This window comes from Calliphora vicina, chromosome 1 (assembly GCF_958450345.1).
Source record: "Calliphora vicina chromosome 1, idCalVici1.1, whole genome shotgun sequence".
NCBI lineage: Eukaryota > Metazoa > Arthropoda > Insecta > Diptera > Calliphoridae > Calliphora > Calliphora vicina.
Genome location: NC_088780.1, coordinates 139,600,061 through 139,614,282, shown reverse-complemented (window position 1 = coordinate 139,614,282; position 14,222 = coordinate 139,600,061). Strand labels below are relative to the sequence as shown.

The 14,222-nt window shown below is 28.4% G+C and overlaps 2 protein-coding genes across 2 annotated transcripts in view; one reads left to right on the top strand and one right to left on the bottom strand.

The window, feature by feature from the left end:
• ATPsynC (ATP synthase, subunit C) overlaps positions 1 to 14,222 on the bottom strand; it is a 345,384-nt gene that overhangs the window by 307,214 nt on the left and 23,948 nt on the right. The gene's annotated exons all lie outside the window — the stretch shown is intronic.
• On the top strand, positions 11,945 to 13,476 carry LOC135958009 (endocuticle structural glycoprotein SgAbd-9-like). The gene is made up of 3 exons (XM_065508872.1): positions 11,945 to 11,962; positions 13,045 to 13,175; positions 13,251 to 13,476. The coding sequence occupies exons 1-3, from the start codon at positions 11,945 to 11,947 to the stop codon at positions 13,474 to 13,476; spliced, it is 375 nt and encodes a 124-aa protein (XP_065364944.1).

Genomic DNA, 14,222 nt, shown 5'->3' with positions numbered 1-14,222 from the left:
AAAGAAACATTTTTTGGACTTTTACTTAGTGTAGGGTATTATATGGTCGGGCTTGACCGACCATACTTTCTTACTTGTTATACTTTGGTTCAGACATTCATATGAAAAAGAGCAAGAACTAGGTGGTCGATGTCTTGTTATACATTTAAAAAAGTCGTTGCAAAATCGCCTTCGTGTACACCATTTTACGAATTAGCAATACAAATACACAAAATTGTGAATCGGGCTAATGTTTTTCAAAATTACTTAATTGAGCTTTTTATTGAATTTTTTTTTAGTGTGCTGTTTTTCTATAACAAACGAGTGTTTTGAGCGGACCTTTTACATGTCTTTTGTTTTTGTTACAATAACAAAACACATGTTAAATTTCCACTCAAAATACTCGTTCGCTATAGAAAAACAACACATAAATTTTCAAAATTTACAAACATTAAATATAATAAGAAAACTTAAAACTATAAAGTATTATTTTAATTAAATGAGTATTCAATTGGTAATGCGACCAAGGTTGCCATCTCTTCAGCTCAGAAAATGGCTAGATTTAGAATTAAAAATGGCTAGAAATGGCTAAAACCCAAAATGACTGAATACAAATTCATAAATATTGTCTTTTTATATAGTGAGATCGACTTTACTAATATATAAAATATTACATTTCTTAACAGATTAAAAAATTGTAATATCAATATAAATTGGTTCCTTTTTGATAAATTAAACAACTTTCTGGGCACTTATAAACAAAATCGGATCCATTAAATAAATGCAAAATTGATTTTCGAATATGACTGATGTGTTTGCTTTGGAAACAATTACGCAGCCTGTTCTCATCAAATCCACTACGTAAGATTTTTTTTTAAAAAAGACTATTTCTTTGTCATTTGATTCAAAATATTGGTATATTTTTTAAAAAATTTCAAGAAAAGTTTAAAATAAAAAAGGCTAGGACAAAATAAAATGGCAAAATCTTCCGGCTAGATTAAATCTAGCCATTTTTTTATGGCTAAATGAAAATAAAATCACTAGATCTAGCCGGAAAATGGCTAAATTGGCAACCTTGAATGCGACTAGCTTATTAAGGTTTGAGAAGAAATAACTAAGGAGTGAGATCGAAAAATTCTTAACACACGTTTTTCATTACATTTTTTAACCCAAGTATTATTTGAATTTTTTTTTGATCAAGTTACCTTTGAAAAACATGTCAGTTATTATGTGTAATGTCAATTATATTAATTTTTTTGTTAATCTGATTAAAATGAGTGACCAGAAAAAAGTGCGTACTGAAATTATTAAATATTTTCAACAAAACCCAACTTGGTCTTACAAAAAGTTGGCCAAGCATACAAAGGTCTGCCGTCAAACTGTTTCCAATGTTATTAAACAGTACCGGGAGAACTTGTCAGTTGATAGAAAACCTGGTTCAGGTAGAAGGAATGGTCCACATGATGTTTCTAAAGCCAAAAAAATAGAACGCATTTTCAAAAGAGCTCCCAACACATCCGGTAGGAAAGCAGCCCGGTTAGCTCAGTGCTCGGACTATTTGGTACGAAAAGTTAAAGCTAATGCAGGTTTAAAAACATACAAGGCTCAAAAAGTTCCTGACAGGAACGCTACTAAAAATTTAGAGGCCAAAAACAGAGCACGGAAATTGAAGTCAAGTTTTATAAAAAAATATTCTTGCTGCATAATGGATGACGAAACGTATGTTCTGGCAGATTTTTCGCAACTTCCAGGTCAAAAATTTTATGTTGCTGATGCTCGAGGGAATGTTGAAGAAAAGTTTAGGACCCAAAAGCAGACAAAATTTCCCAGAAAGTTCTTGGTATGGCAAGCAATATGCAGTTGCGGCAAAAGAAGCCACTCATTTGTTACAACGGGCTCTATAAATACCGAAATTTACATCAAGGAATGTTTACAAAAAAGGCTGCTTCCATTCATAAGACTTCATAATGTGTCCACTTATTTTTGGCCTGACTTGGCATCCTGTCACTATGGCAAACAAGCCCTTGAGTGGTACAAGAACAATAATGTGGTATTTGTACCAAGAGAGGCAAATCCTCCAAACTGCCCGGAGCTAAGGCCAGTGGAGAGATATTGGGCTCTTGTTAAAAGAGAATTGAAGAGTACAAAAAAGGTGTCCAAAAGTGTGGTAGATTTTAAACGGAGATGGACTACATGTTCGAGCAAAGTGACAGAAAGCACTATAAAAACGTTAATGGAAGGGTTTCCGAAAAAGGTTCAAAATTTCATCACTAGTGATTAAAACTATAAAAATAATTTTTTTTGTAAATTGTAATAATAATTTCAATCAAATAAAAAAAAAATTAAAGCTGTAAGTTTAGTGGTTTCTTTTTTATAAACATATATGTATGTTAAGAATTTTTCGATCTCACTCCTTATATGTATATATAATTAATTGTATGAGTAATATTTAAAATAAAATATTATTGCATATCTTAAGGCTGTTATTATTATATCCATAACAAGAGCTATACAAATTAGAAAAAAAATGTATGTTTTATCTTGATGTTTCCGTTTTCCGCTTAAATTAATGAGATGTCTTGTTTATAGAGTGAAAGTTAAGGCGCTAATATTGAAGCTACAGTGCTTAATATTTGATAACGTGTTATTTGTGGAATTGATTTTAATTGATAAATTTTTCACAAATTAAATAAAAATATGTATATGCAGCAGCAATAAACTTTTTACTTATGGATTTTGTGAAGATTGATAAACAATAAATAAAAAGATATTGTACGTATTTTTTTTTATTAATAAGTAACCTAACTTACATCAAAAATAAACGTTATTAAGAAAATGGTATAAATCCGACTAAATAGAAACACATTTATTATATCTTATTATTTTCCCCAACTTTATGCTTTATGAAATTAATCGATTTGGCATATAAAGAATTCAATTAATTTTTTATACGAGCCTCATTATTTGAATTAAATAGGTAAATAAGTGTTAACAGCAGTAACTACCTATATACAAATTATTAAATATTTATAAAATTCTAGTGTGACTGAAGTTAAATAATTAAAAACAAAACAATAATTTTAATAATCTCCAGAACTTTGATTGTATCCATTAATCTTTTAAATGTGAAAACATACAAAATATATATTTGCATTTATATAATTAGTTTGTATTAATGTTTGTTTTAACAAGTAACGAAGAAGTGACAATGGTAATAACGAAAAAGCATTAAACGACAAAACAACTTCATAAGCATAAAATCTTAATTAATTAAGTAATATATTTATTATAAACAGTCTTTATTTTCAATTATTATAAACGCTGTTTAGTAAAACTTTACCTACTCCAGGAAATCATTCAAAACACATTAAATTTAAAACCCTTTTCTTTTGACAGGGAATTGGTTTCAATTCACCGATATCAATTAGCAGATTGAGTAAGCCTCAATTTTATAACCCAACAGAATTTCTACAAATGTAACCCTAAAAACTCACATTTTCTGACACTTTTTTGGAAAAATCATTTTTTTTTTTTGGGTAAAAATTAAAATATCTTAAATCGTTAATATTTTTATAAATTCTGTGATTTGAGGGAAGATAAACCAACCTATGTAAATACTGTGATTTTTTAGAAAAACCGAATCATATTTTATTCCAAATATCGATATTTAGATAAAAAACGCAAATATCTTAATTCGTAAATACTCTGATTTAGCTCAGTCTGTAATCACAAATTTTTTTATACCAAAAATCAATAATAACTGCGTAAATACTGTGATTTTATGGCAAATAAGCTCAATCTGTGATCACCTTAAATCGTTAATAACTTTGTAAATACTGTGATTTTACAGAAAATACTTTATACCAAAAAAGTATCTGTAGACAAATACGGGTAAACAGTTTGGTACTTTTTTAAAATATGAATACAGATTGAATATTTTGAAAATTCAAACTTGACTTTTTTAATATTTTAATTTATTAAACTTATCGACATAAAAGTTAGCTGATATGCATAAGAGTTAAGTTCGAATCAAACATAGGGATAACTAATGGTACTTATTCGTTTATCTAATGGTACTTTTTGACTTTTTTATAATATTGGACCTAGAAATATGAACAGAATGAATACAGAATATATGGTTCTGGGTGAATGTGAATAAAATCGGATAATTATTGTTATTTTTTTTATTCTTCTTTACAGTATAATTTTTTTTTAAAAAAATCCTTGCATAGTTCTACTATGATTCGTGTAGCGATGCGAACCGTGTTTGCTAGTAACATAATAAAAAAAGAAAAACATAAATTGTATTTAGAGGTGTTCAGTTTGTTTCAAAATATATGTAATTTAAATTCAAATATGTATTTGATGAAATCCACAAAATATTGAAGTGTTTCTTAAAATGTTTAGACATGCCTTTTTTTGTGTTACAAACAGAATAGCAAACCTAATATATATCACCATATTTTTTATTTTTTGCTATAAAAAAAGTATAATAAAAATAAGATTTTCTGATAATAGGCTAGTTAACTAGTTAAGCTGTCAAAATTACCTGTTGCTAAATAATCCATGAAATTCCCAAAATTAGTTAATAAAAATGAATACCAATGATCATAATAAAAGCTAGATTCATGCGTTATTTCCTTTTTATTAAAAGTTAATAACAAAATATTATTAAAAAAGAGCGAAATGGGTTAATATCTAATTTGACCAATTATGGGCCGATCTTCATCAAATTAGGTATTGAGATTTTTGTGTAAATTTCGATCATTAATGTCGAATTTCATTGATGTCGAGTTACGTTAATTATAAATTATTCATGAGTATTTCAGCGATTTTCAGAAATTTAAATAATATGGGGGCTATAAATCAAATATAGACTGATATTCACAAAATTCATAAATTTGTTTTTTTCATTCATATTACTTATTAGTTTAAAGTTTGGTTCGAATATGATATTTATATGTTATTTATGTGTTTTTCGAAAGTGGTCCTGCTATGTGAGTTATGACCAATTATGGACCGATCATCATTAAATTTGGTACAGTGATTTTTATATATGTCGTATTGTAACCTGATAACTATATTTAGAAGACATTTATGCTTATTTAAATGGCTATGGACCGAACAAAACAAAACATCGTTTTGTGATTTCTTTTTAGATGGAACTTATTTTGATAAGGATTTACATACCATAGTGACATATCCCAGGAAGAAATTTGTTTGAGGGGCTGGAACAAATCATGGACAATGCTTACCATTTTCAACAGAACTTAGCCATTAATCATAGGACCAATGTGTGCAAAATTTCATAGCATTATATATTTAAAGAATATAGCAAAATATTTTTGAAAATATCAACTTTTTTTGGAGTAGGTCTCACCGATTTTGACCATTTTCAATCAAAAAAGAACATTGGAGGAAAATTGTATCTAAGTCCCTTTCTGTATTGGGGTATTCAATCGATTAACCGTTAATCGGTTAACCTAAACCGATTAATTTGTGTCGATTAACCGAAATTCCTTTTTTTCCGTTTCAATTCAAATACAAATTTCAAATTAAAATTAGATATTTTTGAACATCCAATAAACATGATTAGTGAGTATGTATAACAACTGACATATTTAATTTACATGTATTTGAAACATTGTTTGTATTTACATGTATAGACGAAACTTTTTTTGTTGAAATTAGTCTTTTATCATAACTAAACGAAACTATTAAATTAATCAAAATCTAAAACAATCCAAAAGGAATATTCTTTATCATGCTTTAGATTTCTCCAACATATACAATCAGCGAGAGAGTTTTTTTCCAAGAAAGGTTTTTAAATCTAAAGAAAAAATCGTATGAATTATATTCTTTTTATAAAAGATTATTTCAGAAGATCTCATTAAACCCTAAAAAACTCACACATCGCTCATTTGCTGCAACAATGTCATAATTCAAAAAAAGTCGTTTCGAGAAAAACGCCTTTGAATATTTTATGACATTTTACTATTTCTTAAATAAATTTTCAACAAATCATGCGATTTCTGAAATATAAATAGTAGATGTTAATATCTTTCTAATCTGTATTTAACCCAAATTTTTACTTATCAAATATACGAGAAAACATGAATTTTAATTTTGATGTTTACAACAAAAAAAACACTCTCACACAAAAAATAATTGACTTTTTTGAAAACTGATGAAACTATATATATATATGAAAGAATATAGAACAGCGCATATTTTGTATTACTCAGTTCATAAAACACGGATTTTGAGTTATGACGTTGTTGCAGCAAATAGGCGATATGTTTACAAAAATGATCTCAAATACCTTATTTGCTGTTTTTTATGGTTTTGTACACAAAATTCGTTGTTGTATTTTCAATTTAAAATGAAAATAGAAATTATTCGGTTAATCGAATAATTTTTAATTAGCCGATTATTAACCGAATAAATCTAAACCTCGATTAATTATTTGCTCGATTAACCGATTAAACCAGAAACCCGATTAATTGAATACCCTAATACATATACTTATATACTTTTTGGTTATACGACCAATATTTCTATATGTTACAAACGGAATGATAAAATCAATATAACCCCCAGATTTTTGTTGGTGGGTAAAAAAATAAATGTTAATAAAATCATATGTATATGTATGTAGTACCTATGTATATAATATGAGAATAAAATAAAAAAGAACGAATAAATTTAAATTTATGTTCCTGTTTATTTGAATATTTCTAAAAAAACATGTTCAAAATGTTATTAATTGAAAGTGAAAGTTCCAAAAATATTAATATTGTTATAGCTCGTGTAGACTAATGACATTATTAAATGAAAAGTTTATGAAACATTAAAATTGTGGTGAACAGACACTCAAAAGGATCCAAATTTATATTGTTTTCATTAAATTGATTAACATTTATCATATTTATGTATGTATTTTAGTTAATACGAATCATAGCCGAACCATAATAAAACCTAACTCCCGCCGAGAGACATACAAATTTTAAATTTGTTTTTAAAAATTTTTTAAAGGTGTATTTTGATGTCTCTCGGCGGGAGCTAGGTTTTGGTTTTAGACCCATAGTTTCTTGGCGAAATTTTCTTAGAATTTTTCGTAGATAGATATAAAAATGTATTGTTTAAACTTTTAAAAAAATTCATTTCAATGTCGGTTAACCTGTTAAACCGGTTTTTTAGAACTCGGTTAAGCGAAAAACCGGTTTTCTAAAAATGGACAAACCGGTTTTTTAAAAAGTCTGTGTTTTATAAACATTGCTTACAGTACAGAAGCATACCGAAATGCAAACAAAACAGAAAAATAACAATAAAGAGCTATGAGAGCCACTGAGAAAAGAAGAATTCAAAAAGCCTTTGGCTTTTTTAGAGACCCGGTTTTTCGTTTAACCGACTTCGAAAAAACCGGTTAACCGGCATTGAAAAAAATTTAGAAATCTATTATCACCTCGACTTTCTTATATGAACCGGCCTTGAAAAAATTTCGACTTTCTTATATGAAACAGAAAGTCCAAAAAAAGGACCTATAGTATAAGATGCAAACGCACTTCTTTTTAACTGTGATAATTTCTCATCAAACCAAATAATTAATAAAACTGCATTAACAGATTTCAAAAATATTTAATAACAAGGATTTTAGAACGTTTTTGTATCTCCTGTAATATTTCTGAATAGGAACTCAGCGCGTTTGCTAACAAATTAAAAAATAAAATAAAATTTTAAGAGTGGAACACTCGAATGAAGTCAAATTTATTGAAAGTATGTATCGTCCCCTTAATAAAACAATAGTGTATAATATTTTTGCCATTTCGAAATAATTGTGTTCAAAATTTTTGTGTTAGTAGACATCTGGAACAAAAGTAATATTTCAATTGTACATCAAAGATATGTACATCAAATTCAATTTGGTAAAATCATCACTAAGTTTTTAATGATTCATTAGTAAGATTTAACGTAAACTTCATTGCGGAATTTAATTTTAATTTTTAATAGCTTCATTATGCACAATTAATTCTGTAAAAGTTTTTAAGTAAACTTATCTCTACTATTTAGAATCATTGTAATTCTTAATTTTTTTTTATCAAAATAGGTTTATATTGTATATCACCAGTTTAGGTTTCAAATCAGACCAAATGTTTGATGTAATGCGCATACAATGAATATAAAAAAATTCACCAAAACATAGAATTTATTCATTTTAGTTAGTTAATCGAAAATCAACATTTTAAATTAACCAGTTCGCAAAAAAACCGAGATTCGAAGAAAAACCGGTTACCCGATTATAAACACTAACTGTAAGTCTTATGCTACTCGTATATGTTCTCTCCTTTGAAATATTCGAAAATTCGGATTTTTTGTCACCACATACATATGTAGCACTACCAAGTAGATGATGTTCCTGTAATAGCATTGCCAAATTTCCCATCAATCATCGTTAGTTTTAAATCAAAGGAAATGTTAAAGGAATATTATTTTTCTATTTCGATTTTTATCGGTTTCTAATATCCGCTTCAATACAAATTATCATTTGGATTCCTTTAAATAGTCAAAGCTTATTGGAGTACAAAAAAATGTTTGATCCTGGAGTCGAATTCTTCCAAATGTCATCGAAACTGGTTCACGGAGAATCGCTGTCTCCATAAATTCGAATTCTTAATGGAACCAGCCACTTTTATATTCCGAAGAAGTTTCACTCTTGTTGATTTATTTATAATCCGAGAGTGCTGATAATCCATCACATCCCCACTTACAAATCAGTTGAACTTTACATGAATTAATTTTTTTTAATTGGTCTGTAGAAATTCAGTATTTTCGAGTAGAATGGCGAGCCAATAACAGCAATATGTATCATACTATCAATGTGTTATTTAAATCATTACTTGTAACCAGTTTCAGTGATACTAAATTAATGACATATTTATAAGTAGTTGTGGTTATTACTTGCCTCCAATGACATCACCGCGTTAAAATGCTATTTTTTAAGTAGCGAAGTGGCAGAATTTAGCATTTTGCTGGTAACTTTATGGAAAAAATACTAAATACAAAATTAATATTGTTAAAATGCTATTTACACCAACACTCAGTAGGTAATTTGACCCGATATCTTGGCCAAAAAATAATTTTTTGCACTTAAATACAATGATAATGTTTTTGTTAATGACGTTCGATTAAGAATAAATCAAAGCAAATAAATGCATATTAGGTTTATGTAAAAACAAATATCATCTGATTTATGGTCGAAGTTTACATTTGCAAGCAATGTGCATAGTGCAACACAAATTAAAACGTTTTTTTTATCAAATAGAAGGAACATAGAAGAAAATCGCGCATAATACGGTGAAGAGAGGATAAGATATTGTAGTTCAAATTACCCAGTGTGTAATGCAAAACAAGTAATTTTTAGCTTTATTCGGTTTTTTATTTGAAAAACTACAATACTAAAATTTCTTTAGTCTTTCCATACAAATTAAAAACTACTTTCAACTGATTTTTGATGAAAACCTTATAAAAAAAAACTACTTAAAACGGTAAATAAAACAAAGCCATTCCACAATATTAAGCTTTTAAAAAAGCTTTAAAAAGACAATAAAAGAAAATGTTAAAAATAAAAAAAAAATTCAATATTTTTCAAATATATGCAAATAAAAGTTGTGAAAAATTAATATTTTATAAAAAAAAAAATAAAATGATTATTTATATGAAGGTATGGGTGGCTTCAACCCAGCAGTTTTACAAATGGTCAATGTAACCCTTAAAGACACTAATTGTCACTGTTTAACTCAAATTTATATATTTTGGGTCATTTATGCTCTTTATAGTGAAGAAAGAATTCAATTGGTTACTTTATACATTCCAGGTAATCTAGCGTGAAGTGAATTGCCACTTTAGTGTATCTAAGTAATCTGGAATGTAGCCACTTTAAATGTTTATTTTTTACAGCACTTTAGAAAGTACTTATTTTACCCACCAAAAGTAATATATTGTAGAGTAGTCGGAAGAAGGTTTGTTTACAAGCAATTGGTTATTGGAATGTCTTGGAGATGTCTTCTTAGCCATTTCTAATTATATTTCAGAAATATCCATTTGTAGTTCAGAAAGTTCTAAAAGTGGAAATTTCTGAAATACAAATGGAAACTTCTGAAATATAATCGGAATATACTGAAATACAATTATAAAGTTCTGATATACAAATGGGAAATTCAAATGGAAGTTTCTGAAATACAATTAGAAATTTATGAAGTACTTGTGATATATTTGAAAATTTCTGAAATTTAATTGGAATTTTCTGTAATAGAATTAGAAGATTTTGAAATACAATTGAAAATTGTCACCAGAACTGCTGGGATATGCCAAGAAATACCTGAGGTGGGTATGAAAACATGTATTGGTTTTGTATAATTTCAAATGATGATTTTTAAAAATGCACAATAATAGCTAAACCTCACACGGTGGAGTCAATCGAAAAAAGTGGTAATAAATCTGAATCTTCTAAACTACTGTAAAAATATGTAAAAAATGTGTAAACGAATCGTAGAGACCCAATGTTAGAATACATACAGGGTGTAAAATTCGTCGACCACTTGTTAGCGAAACTTTGTTCAGCTGGTAACTTGTACAACTATGGACAGATTTCAATAAATAAAACTGTTTGAAAGCAAGTGGAAAGGTAACGAAATTCCAGTATATTTCACTAAGTCATAGTTTTTATAACCTTCACCATGAGTGGCAAGGGTATATATAAGTTTGTCATTCCGTTTGTAATTTCCACATTTTTCATTTGCGACCCCATAATATATTCTGAATCGTTATAGATAGCGGAATCGATATAGCCATGTCCGTCTGTCCGTCTGTGTGTTGAAATCAACTTTCCGAAGCCCACAAATAACTTACATACACAATTCATACATCATTATCTCCGAAATTCTTCCGGCTCGGTCGCTATTTAAAATCGAAAAAACGGTCCACAAATGGCTGAGATATAAGGAAAAAACTAGGACAACCTCGATTTTTGACCTATTTTTGACCTATATCTGGATTACTAAGTCATTAATATAGACAATATGGATATCTAATGATAGTTTCAAAGACCTTTGCAACGACGTATGTATATAAGACCATAGTAAGTTGGACATACAATGGGTCAAAATCGGAAAAAATATGTTTTATTCGAATTTTTTTTTCATCAAACATTTTTTTTGTCATAAATTCTTTTTCCAAAAAAATTAATTAAATGAATTTAAAAAAAAATTTTTGAAAAAACTTTTTTTAAAAAAAATAAAAAACAATTTGGAAAAAAAAAATTTTTTTAAAATTTTAAAACATTAAAAAAAAATTTGATTTTGTTTAAATAAAAATATTTTTAAGTATAATTTGGTGAAGGGTATAATATTTCTCAAAGATTATTTAAAAATTTTTAATTATTTTTACATATTGGCTTCAAAAATGAAAAATAAGAAATTTTTCAATTGATTTTGACATGGACTCCACTTCAGGCAATGGTCGAATAGTGATTTTTTACGTTTATTGATATACATATGTACAAGTTGTACAATGTTTCCTAACAAGGTATTCACAAATTTCATTTATTAAAGCCTAGGTCCTCCTTTATGATTTGTTCATACGTAATTTTGCAAACGGTGCAGTAGTTTAGAAGATTCAGATTTATTACCACTTTTTCGATCCACCCCACTGTGCGTCAACGGCATCCAGCAAGAATTTTTGCAAAGTTTGTCAGACTGTTTCACATTTCAAATCATAGTTGCGAGTCTTCCTCAAAGCAAAAGATGCAGTAAACAAAAACGCAATTCCAAACCATTGCAGTAAACAGAAATGCTATTCCATACCATTGAGTTAAGTCAAACTATTCTTCATAAATCAGTCTTCATTGTGGTTTTTAGTTATTCAGTCACACATAAATTCCAAAAGGAATTTCACAAACAAACAAAAAATGGCATCTGCTAAATTGGTGAGTTCTTAGGAAAGGAATCTATACAAATTTAAATAAATAATAAACAAAATAATTAATTACAACGCAACAAAAAGTTTAAATAATATGTAATTAAAGTGAAAAAAAATAAGAACATTAAAAGGACATTCATTCAATTCTGCCTGGCTAAAAATACATTAATTAACGTATTCGAAACAGAAAAGAAAAAACACTAAAGGATAAACACTTGAGCGTTTTTGCCTTAAGTAATTCCGGTATAAAAACTAAAAAAGTTAGGAAAAATATCCTTCACAAGCATGCGCAATAACGTTGTTGGAGCTGAGGTGTTTTCGAGTTGATTTGCAGTTGTTCAGCTTTCTAGGGGTAATGGGGGCCAGTGCGTGGCCACTCAAATTTTTAAAACAAATCGCCAAAAATCAATTTATGATCCGAATGACCTGAAATTTATACAAATAGTGCTTGAGAGGATCTACTAAAAATACGCTTCGATGTGTAGGTTATCTCTATTAGTTGAAAAGATATTTAGGTTTAGTATCAGCTTTAGAAGATATTCTCAAGGTCTTGGAATTTCAGCTCATTCGGATTAAATGGATTTTTGGCGATTGTTTTTTTTTAATTTGAGACCCGAGATGACCAAATTTGAGGGGCCACATACTGGCCCCCATTACCCCTAGGGAGCTGAACAACTGTAAATCAACTTAGAAACACCTCAGCTCCAACCATGTGAAATTTTGTAATAATAACTCTAATATTTACCGAGATACCGAATTATTTCCAAAAAACGTTTTTAAACCACTGTGCGTGGTATCTTAAAGAAATTGTTAGACAAAGCAGACGCTGATTTCATTATAGGATTAACGAAACGAAAAAGTGCTATGTACTTCGAAGAGAATAAATAAAATTTATGGATTTTTATTGTATTGTCAGACAATAAGTCAGACAGTAATTAAGTAAAGCTGTTTTTAAAATATAAAATAACGGTAAAACATAAAAATGAATTGTATGTTTTAATAAAAGATCAAAAGAAATGCTTTAATAAATTTAAAATTTGTGTAATATCAACAACTACATAATACTTATATTAATTTACTATATTGAAGGTTTTCTTGTGCGCCGTAATGGCTATTCTTTCTGCCACTACTTCAGCTGGTTTGTTGGACGCTATATTCGTACCCACCATTTTGCAAGAGCTATATCAACTTGCACCCACCAAAGAGGGTTATCGTCTAAAGTAAGTGTTTATCAATTTATAAAAAACTTCAAAACTAAATTTGAATACTAAACATTCGATTAATAATTCTTTTAGTTTGGAACATCCCAATGGCAGTAAACGTGAAGAAGTTGGCATGGTCGTTAACCCTGGCACACCCGAAGAACAATTAGTTGTTATGGGTAGCTACACCGTGTTTGATGAAAAGACTGATATTGAAACCATCACCATGTACACCGCCGACAAGGATGGTTACAAGCCGCGTTATATGCTTAAAAATCGCAAATTGAGTGGTTGCACATTGAAAACATGCGTTGGTTAAATTTGCTTTAATTTAATGATAAATATTTTTCTTAATCTAATGGGCAATATTGTTTTCTTACTTAAAACCTATTTTTAAAGCGATTTCTAAAATCTTCAATCCATTAATCCCCACCATAGTGGGCAGGGTAATGAGCGTTAGTGCTGATGTTTATAATGACCAAAATCTAATGACCAAAGTCTAACACCAACCTTAAAGTGGGTGTTATTATTATTTCACCTAGCCCTCATACAAATGTCCTCTCGAAATGAGACTGTCGACCATAAATGCTTCATTTATATAGATATCCACACAAATTTTTCCACAAATAAGTTTTATATACAAATAAATCTCACCTAAAAAGTTTGGATGAATCGATTCATAATTGATTAAAGCATGTAAGGGCCCAATTATGTAAATTACTTTAACGAGCATAAAACTCTTCAAAATGTTATATCCAGAAAAAATTCAATATAATATAGAAATAAATCGCTCGACCAAATTTCATGGCGATCGGTCCATAATTGTTAAAAAAAACTGATTGAAATTTTAATAGAATAATGATTTTTCATTCTCAGTGTAGGGTATTATATGGTTGGGCTTGACCGGCTATACTTTTTTTACATGTTTTTATATACATATAAACATTTATAATTAAAAGCAAACAAATTGTTAAATTTTTATTGGAAATATCAATAAATAATAATTTTTTGTTAAAATATAAAAAATATCGTGATATCATTAAATAATATTGGTAAGAAAATTAC